Below are 16,022 nucleotides of genomic sequence, written 5' to 3'. Positions count from 1 at the left end.
CCCCAAGCCGAACGGTGCCGGGCATTGTCCTCACACTTCTGTTTCCGCTCCAAGGGAGTCTCTACTAGGCAAGATAACAGAGACCTAGATTCTCTCATAAGTTCCACGCGACCGGCGCCTACTGCTGGCGTGCTTGCTGGGACCCCCTTGTCCCATGATCCTTGGCTATAGTCGTCAGGGCGCCTTCACCTGGATCGGGTGGACGTCGGCTTCCGGTCTCCGGGGTGGGTATCGAGTTGACGAGGGTAGGAGCAGCCATTTTGAGACAGATGAGCACGGAAGGGACCATATTGAGAACTCTGGATGCCTGGGGCCGCCATTTTAAGTATGGGCCCAGCCGAGAAGCCCTGTACGGTGAAACGCTGTGACATGCGGCGGCCATATTGGTGCGGATCCCCTTGGCGGCGGCCATCTTGAACGGAGACCTGCTGTGGGCGTCGCCATCTTAGAAGTAAAACGGCCCCTTCCCAGGAACTGGAACCAAGCTCCTCCCCTCTCACTGGGTACCTCCTGTGTGCGACTGCCCTTCGGAAGCCCTCCCTAAGTCCACCCCGTTAGGTCTGTTTTCATTTTCACTTGTCTTCATTGCACTCGTGTGTGTGTGTGTGTGTGTGTGTGTGTGTGTGTGTGTGTGTGTATGCTCTCCGTAGCCTCTGAGTGTCTGTCTGTAACTTAATTCTTCCACTTGAGACGTTCTCTCATGCCCGCCATCCACCCTAACCCGGTGGATCTCCGATCCTAGACAATGTCTAACCCGCTTTGACTGGCCCTGTTCCCTGGTTATGGCAAGCTTTTCCACCTGCCGCACCCACACCCAAATCTATTGACTGATGATCCTATCCCCCAAGAACGGTAACACAGGAACTGTCCTCTGAGACTCTGGATGACTTTATTCTTCAAATGGCTTTACACTTCCAATAGTTCCAGGTGAGACTGAGAGCAAGCACCCAGCCCATCCCTCTCTCCATTGTCTGAGCGGGTCACAGAGGGAAGCGGGCAGGACGCTGACGCAGAGTCTGACAGCCCTTCTGTGGGTGGAGCTAAGGGTACCCCAAGTCACGGGGTGCTTTGGGTCCGCCTCAGTGGGCGAGGAAATGGGGTCGGCAGATAGGTGAGGGAGGACCTTGTGCTTCAGCTAACCTCACAGGGTTGGGAAAGGGCTACGGATGGGATGCAGGGACCGTAGTGGGCTCACCACAGTTCCTGACATAAATGAGGAAGGGCCCGGGAGAGAGAAAGGTGAAGAGTTGTCAGGAGGGACAGGGCAGCTCAGAGGAGGGCACAGAAGAATTTCTTCTCCCGGAAAGGGTTCTCCGAAGTGGGCACAGGGGTGATGAGGGGATCCTCACAGGCGTGGGCATCACAATAAGTCATCAGGTCTGCTGCTGCCTTGGACACCTGGGGCACAGCCAGGAGGGGAACTGTTAGCCAGAAACCCTGAAATGGACTGCAGCCGCCCTCCCCAAATGGAAAATCTTTTGCCATCTCTAGGGCTCCTTAAGACAGCCTTCTCTTCCCTCATCACCCACAGAGACCTGGGGCCAGCTCTCCTTACAGATCCCAAGACGACTCCTGTGATCTCACGGAGTCAATGAAAGAAAGCATCTCTTATCCTGAGGTTTGGGAACCTACGGTACAGGCTGCCAACTACTGGGATCCAGGGCCCCACCCACCTTTATCCGGCACAAGCTGGCTTCAATCTTAAGCTGTTCCACCATCTTGCGGGCTTGCCCAATACTCATAGTGCTGTTCACAGGGGTCTCCCCTTTCATCCTGGAGAAGAGAGCTCAGAGCATGATAGGGGGCCCTGCACAATCTCAGCTGAAGGCCCCCCTCTGTGCTTACTCCTCATCAACCTTTACAAGGGCGGGTCATATGCCCGAATATTTTACTCCCCTCTTATCCCCAACCTCCGTGGTCTTTCCCATTCCTGTCTTCCTCAGCTAAAGAAATGGAGAAGTGGGATGAGATGCTCCCCAAACTCCTACATGGCCTGGGCCACAGATCATTAAACATATAAATGATTTAAGGCTTCCGAGCCCTCCAGTTATGTGTGTTCCCAGCTCTGAAAACCACAACTAGAAAGAGGCCCGCCCTAATGAACCCCCACCTGCCCCCTTGAGCCCCAAAGGGAGAAAAGCAGGATGCTTGCTACTCACCTGAGGCCACGGGCAGCGACAGTCCTGGGGAGAAGGATCGTGGGGTGCACCAAAACCTTCTGCCTGAGATGGGTGCCCCACCTTGCAGGGAGTTGCAGCTGAGAGTATCTGACGCAGCAGCACAAGGCCACTGGGGAGGGTCAAGTCAGAGGCCAGTGGAAGGCTGGTCCCAGTTTTTGCAGCTCCAGCACTGGCTGTTACCTGAAAGATGAAGGATGCTAGAAGGAGCTGCTCAGATCCTGGCACATACCAACTGTCTGGCCAGTGGGGGAGCCTGGCTGCTGCCTGCAGCCCCTGTGCACGCCCCCACTGTTACTGTCTCACTACCTGCCCCTCCCCCATTGCAGGCATTCAGAGTCTGGGCTAGAGACCTCCCCAAAGGAGCTGGAAGTAGCTGAGTCCCAGGTAGATTCCCCCCTCAAATGGGGTGGTCTGGACCTGTGACAGCCCCTGCAGTGGAGTCAGTACTGACTGCGTGAGACCCTGCTCATTTGAAAATCTGACATCAGCTGGGCAGTCGCCCCCTCCATCCCTCCTCCCTCTACTCTGACACAGCATTTAACACCTGAATCTTCACTTCTCTCCCAGGGACCCTCCATTCCCCATATCCTGGAAAATGTGATGAGCTACAGGTATCAGCTTCTAGATCACCACTTTAACGTTCTAGCTACAAGTACTCGAGCAGAAGGTCCAGGGGCAGCGAGGTCCATCAGGAAGATGTCTAAAGAAATGGCAGACCAAAGAGAAGAAGGAGCAGCTGGGGAAAGAGAGGCATGCAGAGATCAGATCAAAGAATCGGACAAAGACGAGGTAGAGGGGAGAGTCGGTGGGTGTTTCTGGAAATAGATGGGCTTCCTGGGTGTGTGTGTGTATTGGCTTGAGATTGCCTCCCACGTCTGCAGTGTTGTGCTTGGTGCTGTGAGATGTACGCAAAGATGTACACAACACTGATCCTTCTGAGGGATCTTATTTGGGGTGAATAGACATATACAAAATAGAAAGTGCCACCCGCCAAAACCTAGTCTAGATAATGCGCTGTGGGGACTCTGAGGGAACGTCTAGTTAGGGTCGGAGGAGGTCGATCACGCATCGTAAAAGCTGGAGACAAAACACGGGCCTGAAATGCTACCGCTCTTGTGAATAGGGGACAGCCAGCCCGCTGGCGCAACGCGCAAGATGCACAGGTACCCGCAGATTGCAACGTTCTCGGGGCGAATGCTCTCTGCCTTGGAAACCCACAGATCCAAGGAGCTGTGGGCAATGAAAATCAGCGCCAGCTGGATGCCCGCCTCTCCCCCTCTTCGGGGGTTAAATGGCGGATAGTGAAGGTGTGGGCGGAGGGCCGTGATTGCGGCCTCGAGGGGCGGGCTGAGGGATCCTGCTGACTCATATCTGGAGCATATCTTGGGGCCTGGAGGGAGGCGCCTGTCCCCTTTGGTTTTGGTATCCGGAGGGTAACGGACCGCAGGAACGGACAGTGCCGGCGCGAGGAGGTAGGAACTTGGCGGCCCGGAAGGCCCCGCCCCCTGTGCCGGGCCCCGCCCCAGACGAGCCCCGCCCCCAGTGCTACAAAGGGGGCCGGCGAAAGGGGGAGGGACTTCCCCGGGAGGCGGAAGTGCCTTCTCGCGGTTGCCCGGGCAGTGCGCGGCTGGTGAGTCTGCATCCCTGTGGCGGCCCGCTGGCAGGTTTCTGTGTTGCTGCGGTTGGGTGGGGGCTCCGGGCGCCGCGCCCACCGCCGAGCCAGAGGGAGCTGGCGGGGAGCGGCCGTTGGCTGTAGGACGCCCTGCCTGGAGTGGGGCGCGGCCCTGTCTGAGAGCGACTGCAGCTCCAGGAGGAGAGGAGAAGCTCAGTAGGGAATTGTGGCTGCGCTGAGGTTGCTGGCTTTGAGTCGGGCTGTGCGACCTTAGGCAATCGCGCGTGCTCTCCGTGCAGCCACCTCGCAGTGTGGAATCGTGTCATCGTGTGTGTAAAACCGCCTTGGAAGAATTCTAAGGTGCTTATCCTCTGTATGTTACGTATTACTATGAATGCCTGTCAAGGTGGTTGTCCCAGAATCAGGTGACTCGAGGATGGGTTCAGCTGAGGAACTCTAGCACAGGTGGTGGAGAGAGCACAGTGGAGGAAAGGAAGGGATAATTGGCTGAGAAACGCAATCAATTGGAGAAAGGCCATATGAAACAAAGACTTTGCTATGTCTTGCTATCTCTGGTTCCTCAAAGCCAGTCCGGTAAGCTTGTCCTTTTTGTCCCCACCTCCCCCGTGAAAAGAGCCATTCCCTCCCCTTCTCTGTCTTTTTCCAGGAACCACCAGCTGCGTCATCCCATGGCCAGGGGTGGCGTCCAGGTGGCAGAGCACCTAGGAACTCAAGGCCTGAACCCGGGGCCAGACCCCCTGCACTCCCCATCATGGTCAATGACCCACCAGTACCTGCCTTACTGTGGGCCCAGGAGATGGGCAACGTCCTGGCAGGCCGTGCCCGCAAGCTGCTATTGCAGTTTGGGGTGCTCTTCTGTACCATCCTACTCCTGCTCTGGGTGTCTGTCTTCCTCTATGGCTCCTTCTACTATTCCTACATGCCGACAGTCAGCCACCTCAGCCCCGTGCATTTCTACTACAGGTGAGAGGGGTCTTCTATCAAAGTAGAGGAATCCAGTGAGAGAATTGCTGCAAGGACCCTTGGAGCTTATTCAGGTCAACCCCCTTATTTACGGAGGAGGACACTTGAGGCCAGTGTGCTTATACTGATTTCTTTCATAGCCCAGGGTTGGGGTAGGTCTGGGCTTGTAGGGCTCTAGGGTCCTAGTCCTGTCTCTGGTTACTGGAATCTGGTTAAAAAGAAGAAAAAAAAAATCCCTCTCCTAGATTGTCATTATGAGGGTCAGTTCAATTTAGGCTGGATCAGACCTCTCTCAGGGCCACTGTAGACTTTTGAGCCAACCCAACCCCTTGGGTCATCTCAGAACTAATCTGGCCTTCAGTAGAGGAGGTATTAGGAAAGCAGTAGTTTGCCTTTTACATGACTTCTTCCCACTCCCGGATAGTCTGCTGCAAGAGAATTTATGGAAACACAGGGTGTCTGGGTGCATAAACTTCCAGAGTCCTACTTCCCTACTTCTTGCCTGGGGCCTCAATTCCTTCCCATTTTACAGACCCTGCCAAATTTCCTCTCCTTCTTTTTAATTTTATTTTTTTTTTGCGGTACGCGGGCCTCTCACTGTTGTGGCCTCTCCCATTGCAGAGCACAGGCTCTGGACGCACAGGCTCAGCGGCCATGGCTCACGGGCCCAGCCACTCCACGGCATGTGGGATCTTCCCGGACCGGGGCACGAACCCGCGTCCCCTGCATTGGCAGGCGGACTCTCAACCACTGCGCCACCAGGGAAGCCCGTCTCCCCTTCTTTTAACAATGACCACAGGACCAATCAAGAGGTGCTGACAAGGGCACTATTATCAGTGGTCCAAAGTTTTGTTTTTTTTTTTTTCCCTGTCCTGAGTCCGTGGTCATGAGCTGTAATTTCTAAGGCAGAGCTGCTTAAACTTTTATTTATTTTATTTTATTTTATTAATTTATTTATTTATTGGCTGCGTTGGGTCTTCCGTTGCTGTGTGCTGGCTTTCTCTAGTTGCAGCGAGCGGGGGCCACTCTTCGTTGCGGTGCGAGGGCTTTTCACTGCAGTGGCTTCTCTTGTTGTGGAGCACAGGATCTAGGCACGCAAGCCTCAGTAGTTGTGGCACACGGGCTTCAGTAGTTGTGGCTCACAGGCTCAAGAGCGCAGGCTCAGGAGTTGTGGCTCACGGGCTCAGCTGCTCCGCGGCATGTGGGATCCTCCCGGACCAGGGCTCGAACCCGTGTCCCCTGCATTAGCAGGCGGACTCCTAACCACTGCGCCACCAGGGAAGCCCTGCTTAAACTTTTAAGAGGCATGATGGCCTGGCCCCTGGCCCAGGTTCAGCTTATGAAAGCTATGGCCCTTCCTGCCATAAAAACCTACATATATGCCCATGTGCAGTTTTGCCTACAATCCAAAGGGTTCATGAGCCTCTTAAAGATCGTCTGTGGATCCCTTTGGAGGAGTTTTCTCAAACTAGGCCCCAGACCAGAATTCCTAAATCAGAATTTGGAGGAGTGGGACCCAGGGATTTGCATTTTTATCAGCTCCCCAGGTGAGTCTTTAGAAAGACTTAAGTCCAAAACTATTCAACTAAGTGTCCATAGGTTCCCATTTAAGAATGTCTGCTCTAATGAAAGGAAATAAATGGAAGTAGCAGGAAGAGAATTAAAGACTCAGTCTGTTGTCTTGAATCTCCTGGCTGCATTTCTTCTCCATCTGTCTCTATAACAGAGAAGCGTGCCCATTCTGGGAGAAGGGATGGGGGATAGGAAAGGGAGCCCTAGGGGCCAAGGAGGTGTGTGGACAAGTAAGGCAGACTCTATAACTTAGCAGAGTATCATCCCCATTCTCATTTAGGACCGACTGTGATTCCTCCGCCTCCTTACTCTGCTCCTTCCCTGTTGCCAATGTCTCACTGGCTAAGGGTGGACGTGATCGGGTGAGTATGGGAGCTGAAGAGAGGTTTCATTAGAGCTTTGATGACTTGAAACAGGAAGGCTTGAGGAAGACCTGGATGTCAGGGACCGAGTAATAGAGACTAAAAGGAAGGCTTTCAGGGAAAAGGGAGGTTAAAGAAAAATTAAAGTCCAAATGAATTGTGTGGATTATTCTTTCCTCCTTCTTAAATTGTTTCAGCCAGGCCATATCTACTAAATGAGGTGTATTTTAGATCTAAATGAACCTAAATTAACAGATCAGCTATCTCACAGAACTAGGATGGGATCCACCCAAGAGTTTTGAAAGTATGTTAAATTATGAAACGGTTGACAGATCTGTGTAACCTGCCATTACAAAGGGCACTGTGCCAGAGGACTGGCCAAATGCCAGTATGCCTTCAACAAACCTGGAAACCCTGGGGAATGCAGAATGGGAATGCATCCCTCTCTGTTAGGCAAGCTGCTGGAGGCTCTGAAAAGGGTAGGATCCCAGAACACTTCAGAAGGATCCTGGAGGATCAGGGGCATTTCTGATCACCGGAGTCTTCTGAGTTGTCAGCAATGTAATAAGAAGTCATCAGAAATCAGACTTATTAAGAGTTTAAATACCATTTGAAAATGATTTTTCGAAAATTGTACTTGGGAGGATACTGACCTAAAGATAAACACAGGATAGAAATAAACGGTCACCCTGAAGGGAGGAGTGTAAGCTGTAGAGTCTGGGGCCCCCTGGGGTTGACAATACAAATAACCTGGGAGACTGTGTGTCCTGTATCCTGTGACATCTTCCAGTTTACTGCCAGGGTAACACTATCCAGAAAGCTTACCAGGTGGGATGAGTGGATCCCAAATGGAGATTTCAGAGTGGTGAAGTGGGGAAGGGAATTCCCTGGCGGTCCAGTCGTTAGGACTCCACACTTTGACTGCCGAGAGTCCGGGTTCAATCCCTGGGGCAGCTTCACAGTGTGGCCAAAAAAAAAAACTGGTGAAGTGGAATGTTGGGCATTGCAAGACGGGATTATCATTTTAGTTCTGTTACTCAGGAAAGTAACTTGGAGATTATTATAGAATGTTCTGTAAAAACATTGGTTCAGTGTGTCTTTGTGGCTTAATAATAATAATAAATGGAATATATTGAGAGGGGACTAGAAACAAAGCCACAGGACGTTTGCACCTGGGACGCTGCATGCATTTGTGTGGCTGCCCATTGTAGGTCATAATGGTTGGTGACGCAAGGAGCCTAAAACAATCGGGTACCAGGCTGCCGGATGAGGAAGGAATGGAAGGATGAAGGGTGAGGCCCGAGTCCCTGATAATTAAAGCAGATTGATCATTTCATTCATTTCTAGTGAGCATTTTTGAATGAATGCATGAAATAATGGGTCTTCTCCGTGTGTAACGCCTTGTTTAGAAATAGAAGATGTGGTCCTGCTTTCAGGGAGCTCGCAGGATTGACAGAAATCTATACATTGCATTAAGTAGCAAAGATGCGGATTCTGCATTTCAGGAGAATTTGTGAAGAATTAGCAGGTGTGAGACCATGGGGATGGCGAGGCTCAAAGTGGGCCTTTTAGGGAAGGGTGAATGCTGCGTGGGAATGGAGGAGACGGGGAACCCGCCCACCAGGCAGACAAATGCGAACAAAGGCAGGACTCATTCACAAGATTCTGGTGTTAGATCTTGTGGATGCCCTCGGAGGAGATGACATAATTACTGGTTTAAAAAGAAAAAAATATACATATATAAATCTTTACTGAGGTATAATTCACATAGCGTACAAGTCACCCTTCAAAATGTACAGTTCAGTCGTTTTTAGTATCTTCAGAGATGAGCAACCATCTCACCACAATCAATTTTAGAACCTTTTCATCACCGCAGAAAGAAACCCATAGCCACTACCTAGCAGTCACTCCCCATTTCCGTCCTGCCCACTCAGAGAACTACCTATTTTAATGTTTCAAAGAATTCAGTGAAGCAACTGGCTTAGATTCGTCTGGCCTCTACAGGCGGGTAGGAATCTCATGGAATCCATTTTTGTCAAGACGTAATTCAGACCGAAAATAAGAATCTGTATAAAGAAAGACTTCCATCAGTGGTTTTTCACCTATTACCCTACGGATAAAATGCTCAAAGTACCCTCATAGCCATATCTAGATTTTGGAGCTAGTACACTATTAGGGTTAGGGGAAAGATTTTTCAACTTCTTTTTTTTTTTAATCCACTCCCTCTTTGGTTAAAACCAGAAGCTTTACCATCACCCCTGTCATCCTTATGTATCACCCTAAGGGGGTCATGCATAGGACAAGCATAGCTGAATATAGGATTAGAGGAATATAGGAACAGTCAGGAAAAACTAGGGTATGTTTGGTGGTACATCTTTAACCTTTTGAGGTTAATCCCAGTGAAGAAGACTTCCTGTGTGAGTCTCAGGGTTCTACCAACAGAACCAAGATAAAGGACTCAGAATGACATAAGATGGTCTTGAGTGACAGCGACTGTGTGACAGCTGGCTAGGGAGATGGTGAGCACTTCTGGCACTCGGTGAATTAATAATGTAAGTGAAGGTAGGCTGGGTCCGGGGGGATGCCCTCACGGGGACAGAGAGACCTGAGTCACAGATGGCCCAGTTGGCAACAGGACGGTTCACTTTTGGAAGAGAAATGTGACACAGCCTTTCTCGAATAGAGTGATTCAGTAGAGCAGACAGGATACTGAAGATCTCAGAAGTGGGAGGGATCCAGCCACCAGAAGGGGGCAGCACTTTCTTGGGACCAGAGAGATTGAGAGGCCTGTTTTGAGAGCGGAGGGTTGTGGCAGTGTTTCGAGGGGAAGCGGGGGAGGTGGTACAGGGGCAGCGCAATTAAAAAAAATTTTTTTGAAAGAGATGGGGCTACCTTGGGCAGGTGCTGATGTATGGACAGCCGTACCGCGTTACCTTAGAGCTTGAGCTGCCAGAGTCTCCTGTGAATCAAGATTTGGGCATGTTCTTGGTCACCATTTCATGCTACACCAGAGGCGGCCGAATCATCTCCACCTCTTCACGCTCCGTGAGTGTTCATTCCTGGCCTGTCTAGGAGGGTGTGGAGAATGCTGACAGATGTCAGAGTATCTGGGTAGGGCTTCAGGAGAAAACATCCCAGCTCTGAAGTCACAGACACATCAGGATAGGCAAGAGCTGTCAGTTTACCACACCAGACAAACACCCCCTAACATCTGATGAGCATGGCCAGCTTTGGGGTAAAGTCTGAAGAGTAGAGCCACCCTGAAAACGGGGGCTTCTATGGAGCCAGGCAAGCCTGGCCTCGAATCCTCACTCAGAAACATGCTAGCTGAGGGGCAATTTACTTAACCCCTTAGTCATGAAGTACTATAAGTGAATATAGTAGTAACTCCCTCATAACAAGACTAGTTTGGATTCAATGAGGAAATAGTGGGTGTTCAGTAAATGTTAGACTCCATTCTTAATTATCAACAGAACCATATCATGAAGCAAATCCCTGAATGTCCACATGGGGAAAAGCTTCAGATGGTACACTGGAACATACAGTCTGTTCTGGATTATAGAACCATTTGGGGGGAAGGTAGATCAGAGAGTGTGGGGCTTCACCTAGGAGGGTTTCTTAGAAAAGGGGGCTTTGTTGTATTGGAATAGAGACACGTGGCCGGCTAGGGCAGGGCAGGGATGTCATTCAAGTGTTTGCGACGGTTGGGTCAAGACATGGGTTTTGGGGGCATGGTAGGAAGTGAAAGCGAGGGAGCAGGGACCGGGGAAGCAGCAGCCTTGCTAGCCTGCTCAGGGGTGGTGGAGGGGCGGGCACCCGTCCCCAGCCTCTCCCTCCTGGCCCTGGCAGGTGATGCTGCATTACCGTTCAAACCTGCTCCAGATGCTTGACACACTGGTCTTCTCTAGCCTCCTGCTGTTTGGCTTTGCAGAGCAGAAGCAGGTCCTGGAGGTGGAGCTGTACCCAGAATACAGGGAGAACTCGGTAAGGGGGGAAGGAGGACTAGGACACGGCCCTCCCCACAAGCCCAGGATTTTACCTGAGGAGCTTCTGGGCTCGGTCAGGAGGGACAGCAGTAGAGGCTGGAAGCGGGCCTCAGGTTGGCCTGGTAAGAGTGACAGCGGCAGGATCCTGGCCTGACGTGCTGCCACCACTGCCCACCCGCCCGCAGTATGTGCCGACCACCGGGGCCGTTATCGAGATCCACAGCAAGCGCATCCAGCTGTACGGGGCCTACCTCCGCATCCACGCCCACTTCACTGGGCTCAGGTGGGGAAGCGCCGCTGGGACCTGGGCAGCTCTCGTGGGGCCGTCCTTAAGTGAAGAGGGTCCTAAGCAGAGGCGCCGGCTTTTACGGCTTTTACTTAGGCCGCAGACTCTCAACCCTGGCTGCACGTCAGCATATCAGGTCCCTGGGGAACTTTAAAAAGACACTGATGCCTGGGCCCCACCCCAAGACCAGGATTTGTTAGGGTCATACCAGGCCGTCAGACCTTTTGAAAGCACCCCAGGGAAAGGTCATGTGCAGTCAGTGTTGAGAACTGCTCTCTTGAATACGTTGGCTCAGTGGGCGGGAGGCAGGGGATGCGGCCCAACTCTAGCCAAACTGGTGAATCGCTCTAGAAGTTATTTCTGGGAAGTGAGAAGGCTGGTACTCCCTGGTAGCTGCTACTCCCCTCTTGTCTGCTTCCTGCTTCAGGTACCTGCTGTACAACTTCCCGATGACCTGCGCCTTCGTTGGTGTCGCCAGCAACTTCACCTTCCTCAGCGTCATCGTGCTCTTCAGCTACATGCAGTGGGTGTGGCGGGGCATCTGGCCCCGACACCGCCTCTCTCTGCAGGTCGCAAAGGACCCCTTTCCTCTCCCCGTCACAACCCTTCTTTGGGGAGTGGGCAGGAACATGTTGGGGGCTGGGGCTGAAGGGCCCTGATCACCGGTGAGGGAAGGCAGTCCTTGCTGCTCAGGAGTTTCCCCCCCTACAGGTGAACATCCGAAACAGAGACAGGTCCCACAAGGAAGTCCAGCGGAGGGTCTCTGCCCATCAGCCAGGTAAAGGTGATGGCTGGGGGCTGGGTGAGGAGGCTCCTGCGCCGTCCAGTATGAGGCTTTAGGTGCTCACATACCAAGCTGAAGGTCAAGGCAAAGGCTGAATGGGGTGAAGTTGGCACTGCCATCCAGGTGCAGCTGCCCTAGCCCTGCCCTGTCCTCTACCCCCTTTGGAGGTACAGGGCCCCAAGGCCAGGAGGAGTCCACTCAGCTGTCACCCATTACAGAGGATAGTGAGAGCCGGGCAGATCCCTCGGAGCCAGGTAAGGTGCAGCAGCCCGACCTCCTTCCTGACTCCTCTCAGCCCTCCCCTTCAGCCTCCTCCAGACTGACCTCTGCCCTCCTCCTGGGGCTGCAGAAGGCCAGCTGTCTGAGGAGGAGAAACCAGATCAACAGCCCCTGAGTGGCGAGGAGGAGCTAGAGCCCGAGGCCAGTGACGGTGAGGGGCACTCTGCAGCGGGACCTGGGTGGACTGGGGTTGGCCTGTGGCTGGGGAGAAGGCCACGTTGGGTTGGGTGGGGGCAGGAGCCCCTGGTCTGGAATTTCCCATTTGGGATTTCGTTTCTCCTTACCCTGGCCCAGGTTCAGGCTCCTGGGAAGATGCAGCTCTGCTGACGGAGGCCAACCTGCCTGTTTCTGCCCCTGCCCTTGCCCCGGAGACCGTGGGCAGCTCTGAACCCTCCACAGGCACTGTCCGACAGCGCCCCATTTGCTCTAGTTCCTGAAGAGAATAGGGCAGAGTCCCCACACTCCAGCCCTCTCCCCCCCCCCAAACCTTTCCCTTTCCGGGGCTCCCCCAATAAACTCTTTTCATGCCAGCTGCCTCCCTGACTCTGAACTGGATTCAGGGCCATTTGAAAGCGTGATGTTCCCCAGGCATCCCCCACCCCGATTGGAGGAGGTTGTCTTGTCAGGGGCTACCGATGGGGAAGACCTCCAGACCCTGGACTGTTTCAGGCACAGCTGTTTCCATTCATCAGCCTAGGATGTCCAAGGAGCGAAAACCTGCCCACTCCATCCATGTGACTCTCATCTCCCTCTGGGGAGGGGGATAGCATAGGGCGGGTCTGGAAAGCTGGGATACATCATTCTGGCCTCCGTACCCCTCCCTTTCTCAGTCCATTGGGAGGAAGAAGACAGGAAATGACTGCCATGGATGTGGTATGATTTTTTACTGAAACAGCATTTTGTAGCCCAGGCCCCATGCTGTCCACAGCTGTTTTTCTCTCTGATACCAGCCAGGTGGCCCCATCCTTTGTGTTCCCCTCCTCACCCCCTCACATGACTTCAGCCTTTGGATTCTCAGCTCCTGGCTGCTTTCCACATTCCACTGCTCTTTCAGAACCCAGGCATCCTGGCCTCCAGCTGAAACCGCTGCATGTGGCTTCCCCCACCCCTGGCCCCGTGACTCAGGCCCTCTGAAGGGACCAGCCCTCTTCTTGGCACTCACTGGGGAGGGGGGCAGGGGAAGGGGGGCCAGGTGGTGACATCACAGTTGAGGGGTATAAAAGCTTTGAGCCAAAACAGAATTGAAATTGAAGACACTGAGAAAACCTGACTGCGCAGCCTGTGCTCCTGGGGACCTCTTAGGACCCCCGGCCTGCTACTCACTGCATCAAGGCCTACCCACTGGTAAGGCGCTGCTTGTGAGTCAGGGAGGTGGGGGGCAGGCAGGGACAAGGACTGATAGGTGGGGAGGGAGGGTTCCTGGGCCTCTGTGTCCCATCTCTTCTCCTTTCTCACCTCCATCTCTTTTCTGGGTTTCTGCATGTGTCACTGACTGATTGATACTTATTTTACTTAGATGGTTTCTCTGGGTGGCAGCTGGGAACTATCCCACCTTCCTCCCCCAGGCTGCGCAAATCATTTACTCCTCCCCTCAGCACTCAGTTTATTCATCAACTGTTTCTCGTGCTTCACGCATTGCTGGTCGCACACTTCTCTCTGTCGGGTCAGACGACATTTTCTTCTTTTTTGCCCAAAACCAAGCGCATAGGCTGTTCAGAAGTTGGATGACAAAGGGGTGTATCGTCTCATTTCCACCTCTTTCCTGTTCTCCTCTCGGTCCCCGTTCGGTCGTGTTTCCCTGTCTCTAGAGCTTTTGTTGAGGGAGGGGGGCCTGCAAGGTGTGAGGGCTGGCCGGCCTTCACCCTTCCCCCTCCTTCCCTTCCAGACCCCATGCCGGGAAATCCCCGCCTTCTGTGGCTCCTGGCTGTCACCTTCTCCTTGGTTCCCAGAGCGCAGCCCTTGGCGGGAGACGCGGAAGAAGAGGAGCAAGATGAGACACCTCTGCCGGCTGTCCCCTGCGACTACGACCGCTGCCGCCACCTGCAGGTGCCCTGCCAGGAGCTGCAAAGGGCCAGCCCGACGACGTGCCTGTGTCCCGGCCTCTCCAGCGCCACGCAGCCGCCCGACCCGCCACGCCTGGGGGAAGTGCGCATGGAGGCCGAGGCGGGCCGTGCCGTGGTGCACTGGTGCGCCCCCTTCTCCCCGGTCCACCAGTACTGGCTGCTGCTTTGGGAAGGCGCCGGGGCTCCGCAGAAGGGGCCCCCCCTCAACTCGACGGTCCGCCGAGCGGAGCTGAAGGGCCTGAAGCCCGGGGGCGCATACGTCGTCTGCGTGGTGGCCGCCAACGCGGCCGGGGAGAGCAGCGTGCCCGGGGCCGAGGGCCTCGACGGCGCGGGCGGCCCCGCCTTCGGGCCCTGCGGCCGGCTGACCGTGCTGCCGAGGCCACTCACGCTGCTGCACGGGGCCGTGGGCGTGGGCTCGGCGCTGGCCCTGCTCAGCTGCTCCGCCCTGGTCTGGCACTTTTGCCTGCGCGAGCGCTGGGGCTGCCCCCGCCGAGGCCGCCCGAGCGGCGCGGGACTCTGAGGCCGCCCGGGGGCCTCTCCGGCCAAGCTAAGCCCGGCGCTGCTCCGGGGGAGGTGGCGGCCCCCGACAGACGGCGGGATGGAAGGCCGGGCGCTGGGCCCCCACTGAGTCGGTTCAGGCCCCAGACTTTCCACTCTGCCCCGAGCTTAGGTTTAGGAGTAGAGGAGGTCAGCAAATTTTTTCTTAAGGGACCAGAATAATTTAGGCTTTGTGGTTCCAGGGGATAAAATCGAAGATATCATGTAGTTCTTACACAACCATGTAACCATTTAAAAATGTAAACATCATTCTTAGCTCTTGGGACTTACAAGTCAGGCCCTGGCCAGATTCGGCCCGTTGGCTACCGTTAGTCTACGTCTGTCGTACAGCCTCAAAAGGGCCCTGCCACTATGGGTGGCTTCCGTGGGGTTTTGAGAATAAGCTGCTTTGGTATGGGAGTTTGGGGCTAGAGACCACTCCTTCTCCTTCTGCCTTTTTGTTTAGATAGTGAGGATGCGCGCTGAGTTAGAATCTGCCTGTGTCTGAGGCGGGTGGAAATAAATGACTGACATGGGGTGGAGCAGAGGAGGACTGCCCAAGCTGCTGTCTGGGACAAGCTTGCGGTTTTGCTAGTAAAATTATAATAATAATAATACAATAATAGCAAAGGATTCCCCCTCCCCCATTTGTGTTTATTGTATATTCACTGTAACGACATTAAAGGAGATGTAAAAGGAAAACATTTTCAACTTTCATGATCCTTTTCAGTTCCTCGTCCACACACCGATTTTTCGGAGTAGTATACATACTTTCGAGTTTATTTATTTATTTTTTGCGGTACGCGGGCCTCTCACTGTTGTGGCCTGTCCCGTTGCGGAACACAGGCTCCGGACTCGCAGGCTCAGCGGCCATGGCTCACGGGCCCAGCCGCTCCGCGGCATGTGGGATCCTCCCGGACCGGGGCACGATCCCGTGTCCCCTGCATCAGCAGGCGGACTCTCAACCACTGCGCCACCAGGGAAGCCCTCGAGTTTATTTTTAAATTAACTGGATGTAGAAAAGTCGAAGTTGCTACACAGTTTATTCCTCACTTTTACTGATCTTATAACCTTTTCTCAAATTATAAAAGTAACATACAAATTTCTGTACTGAAGAGGATAAAATGAAAGTTCCCCTCCTCCTCAAGAGGTAATTGCCTGTAGCAGAGCAAATTTTTCTCTAAGCAATGCAAATATTTTTTTTTCATTCAATATATTATGGACAATGTTCCATGTTGGTAAATCACAGCCTCCTTAGTTATGTGAAAGGCATAACTTTCCACTGGAGGATGCTCCTTAACTGGCAATAGCCTTGGCTCTTTGTCAGAACATTTGTCTTCAGCGTTTGCTATGGACAGCCTTGTTTGTTTGTGTATC

At 53.5% G+C, this 16,022-nt stretch overlaps 3 protein-coding genes across 7 annotated transcripts; 2 read left to right on the top strand and 1 right to left on the bottom strand.

The window, feature by feature from the left end:
- The first annotated feature begins 793 nt into the window (after positions 1-793).
- Positions 794-15,346, top strand: BSCL2 (BSCL2 lipid droplet biogenesis associated, seipin). Of its 5 annotated transcripts, none has more exons than XM_032641982.1 (13): positions 794-927; positions 2,748-2,969; positions 4,460-4,776; positions 6,629-6,710; positions 9,612-9,755; positions 10,560-10,694; positions 10,882-10,979; positions 11,410-11,551; positions 11,694-11,760; positions 11,940-12,020; positions 12,116-12,196; positions 12,340-13,389; positions 13,995-15,346. In XM_032641982.1, the coding sequence occupies exons 2-12, from the start codon at positions 2,781-2,783 to the stop codon at positions 12,480-12,482; spliced, it is 1,479 nt and encodes a 492-aa protein (XP_032497873.1). In that variant the 5' UTR covers positions 794-927; positions 2,748-2,780; the 3' UTR covers positions 12,483-13,389; positions 13,995-15,346. The 5 variants fall into 5 exon arrangements, with proteins under 5 accessions (XP_032497873.1, XP_032497872.1, XP_032497871.1 ...); XM_032641981.1 differs by having other exon boundaries at positions 11,934-12,020; XM_032641980.1 differs by having other exon boundaries at positions 11,931-12,020.
- GNG3 (G protein subunit gamma 3) lies at positions 876-3,612 on the bottom strand. The gene is made up of 4 exons (XM_032641986.1): positions 3,348-3,612; positions 2,160-2,360; positions 1,674-1,773; positions 876-1,398 (listed from the first exon to the last, which is right to left on the bottom strand). Exons 3-4 carry the CDS (start codon positions 1,770-1,772, stop codon positions 1,270-1,272), a joined length of 228 nt encoding a protein of 75 aa, XP_032497877.1. The 5' UTR covers position 1,773; positions 2,160-2,360; positions 3,348-3,612; the 3' UTR covers positions 876-1,269.
- On the top strand, positions 13,252-15,347 carry LRRN4CL (LRRN4 C-terminal like). Its single transcript, XM_032641985.1, has 2 exons — positions 13,252-13,389; positions 13,931-15,347. The coding sequence occupies exon 2, from the start codon at positions 13,936-13,938 to the stop codon at positions 14,626-14,628; it is 693 nt and encodes a 230-aa protein (XP_032497876.1). The 5' UTR covers positions 13,252-13,389; positions 13,931-13,935; the 3' UTR covers positions 14,629-15,347.
- Positions 15,348-16,022: the final 675 nt, after the last annotated feature.

The sequence above is a fragment of the Phocoena sinus genome, chromosome 8 (genome assembly GCF_008692025.1).
Source record: "Phocoena sinus isolate mPhoSin1 chromosome 8, mPhoSin1.pri, whole genome shotgun sequence".
NCBI lineage: Eukaryota > Metazoa > Chordata > Mammalia > Artiodactyla > Phocoenidae > Phocoena > Phocoena sinus.
Note: the sequence above shows the minus strand (reverse complement) of the source record. Positions and strands in the feature narration are given on the sequence as shown.

Excerpts from the sequence above, each read along its gene's own strand:
- GNG3 (XM_032641986.1), bottom strand. The coding sequence starts at position 1,772 with ATGAAAGGGGAGACCCCTGTGAACAGCACTATGAGTATTGGGCAAGCC. Across the intron at positions 1,399-1,673 it reads CCAGCTTGTGCCGGATAAAG|GTGTCCAAGGCAGCAGCAGA; the intron begins GTGGGTGGGGCC and ends GCTGTGCCCCAG.
- BSCL2 (XM_032641980.1), top strand. The coding sequence starts at position 2,781 with ATGAGCTACAGGTATCAGCTTCTAGATCACCACTTTAACGTTCTAGCT. Across the intron at positions 2,970-4,459 it reads AAGAATCGGACAAAGACGAG|GAACCACCAGCTGCGTCATC; the intron begins GTAGAGGGGAGA and ends GTCTTTTTCCAG. Across the intron at positions 11,761-11,930 it reads GGTCTCTGCCCATCAGCCAG|GAGGTACAGGGCCCCAAGGC; the intron begins GTAAAGGTGATG and ends CTACCCCCTTTG.
- LRRN4CL (XM_032641985.1), top strand. The coding sequence starts at position 13,936 with ATGCCGGGAAATCCCCGCCTTCTGTGGCTCCTGGCTGTCACCTTCTCC.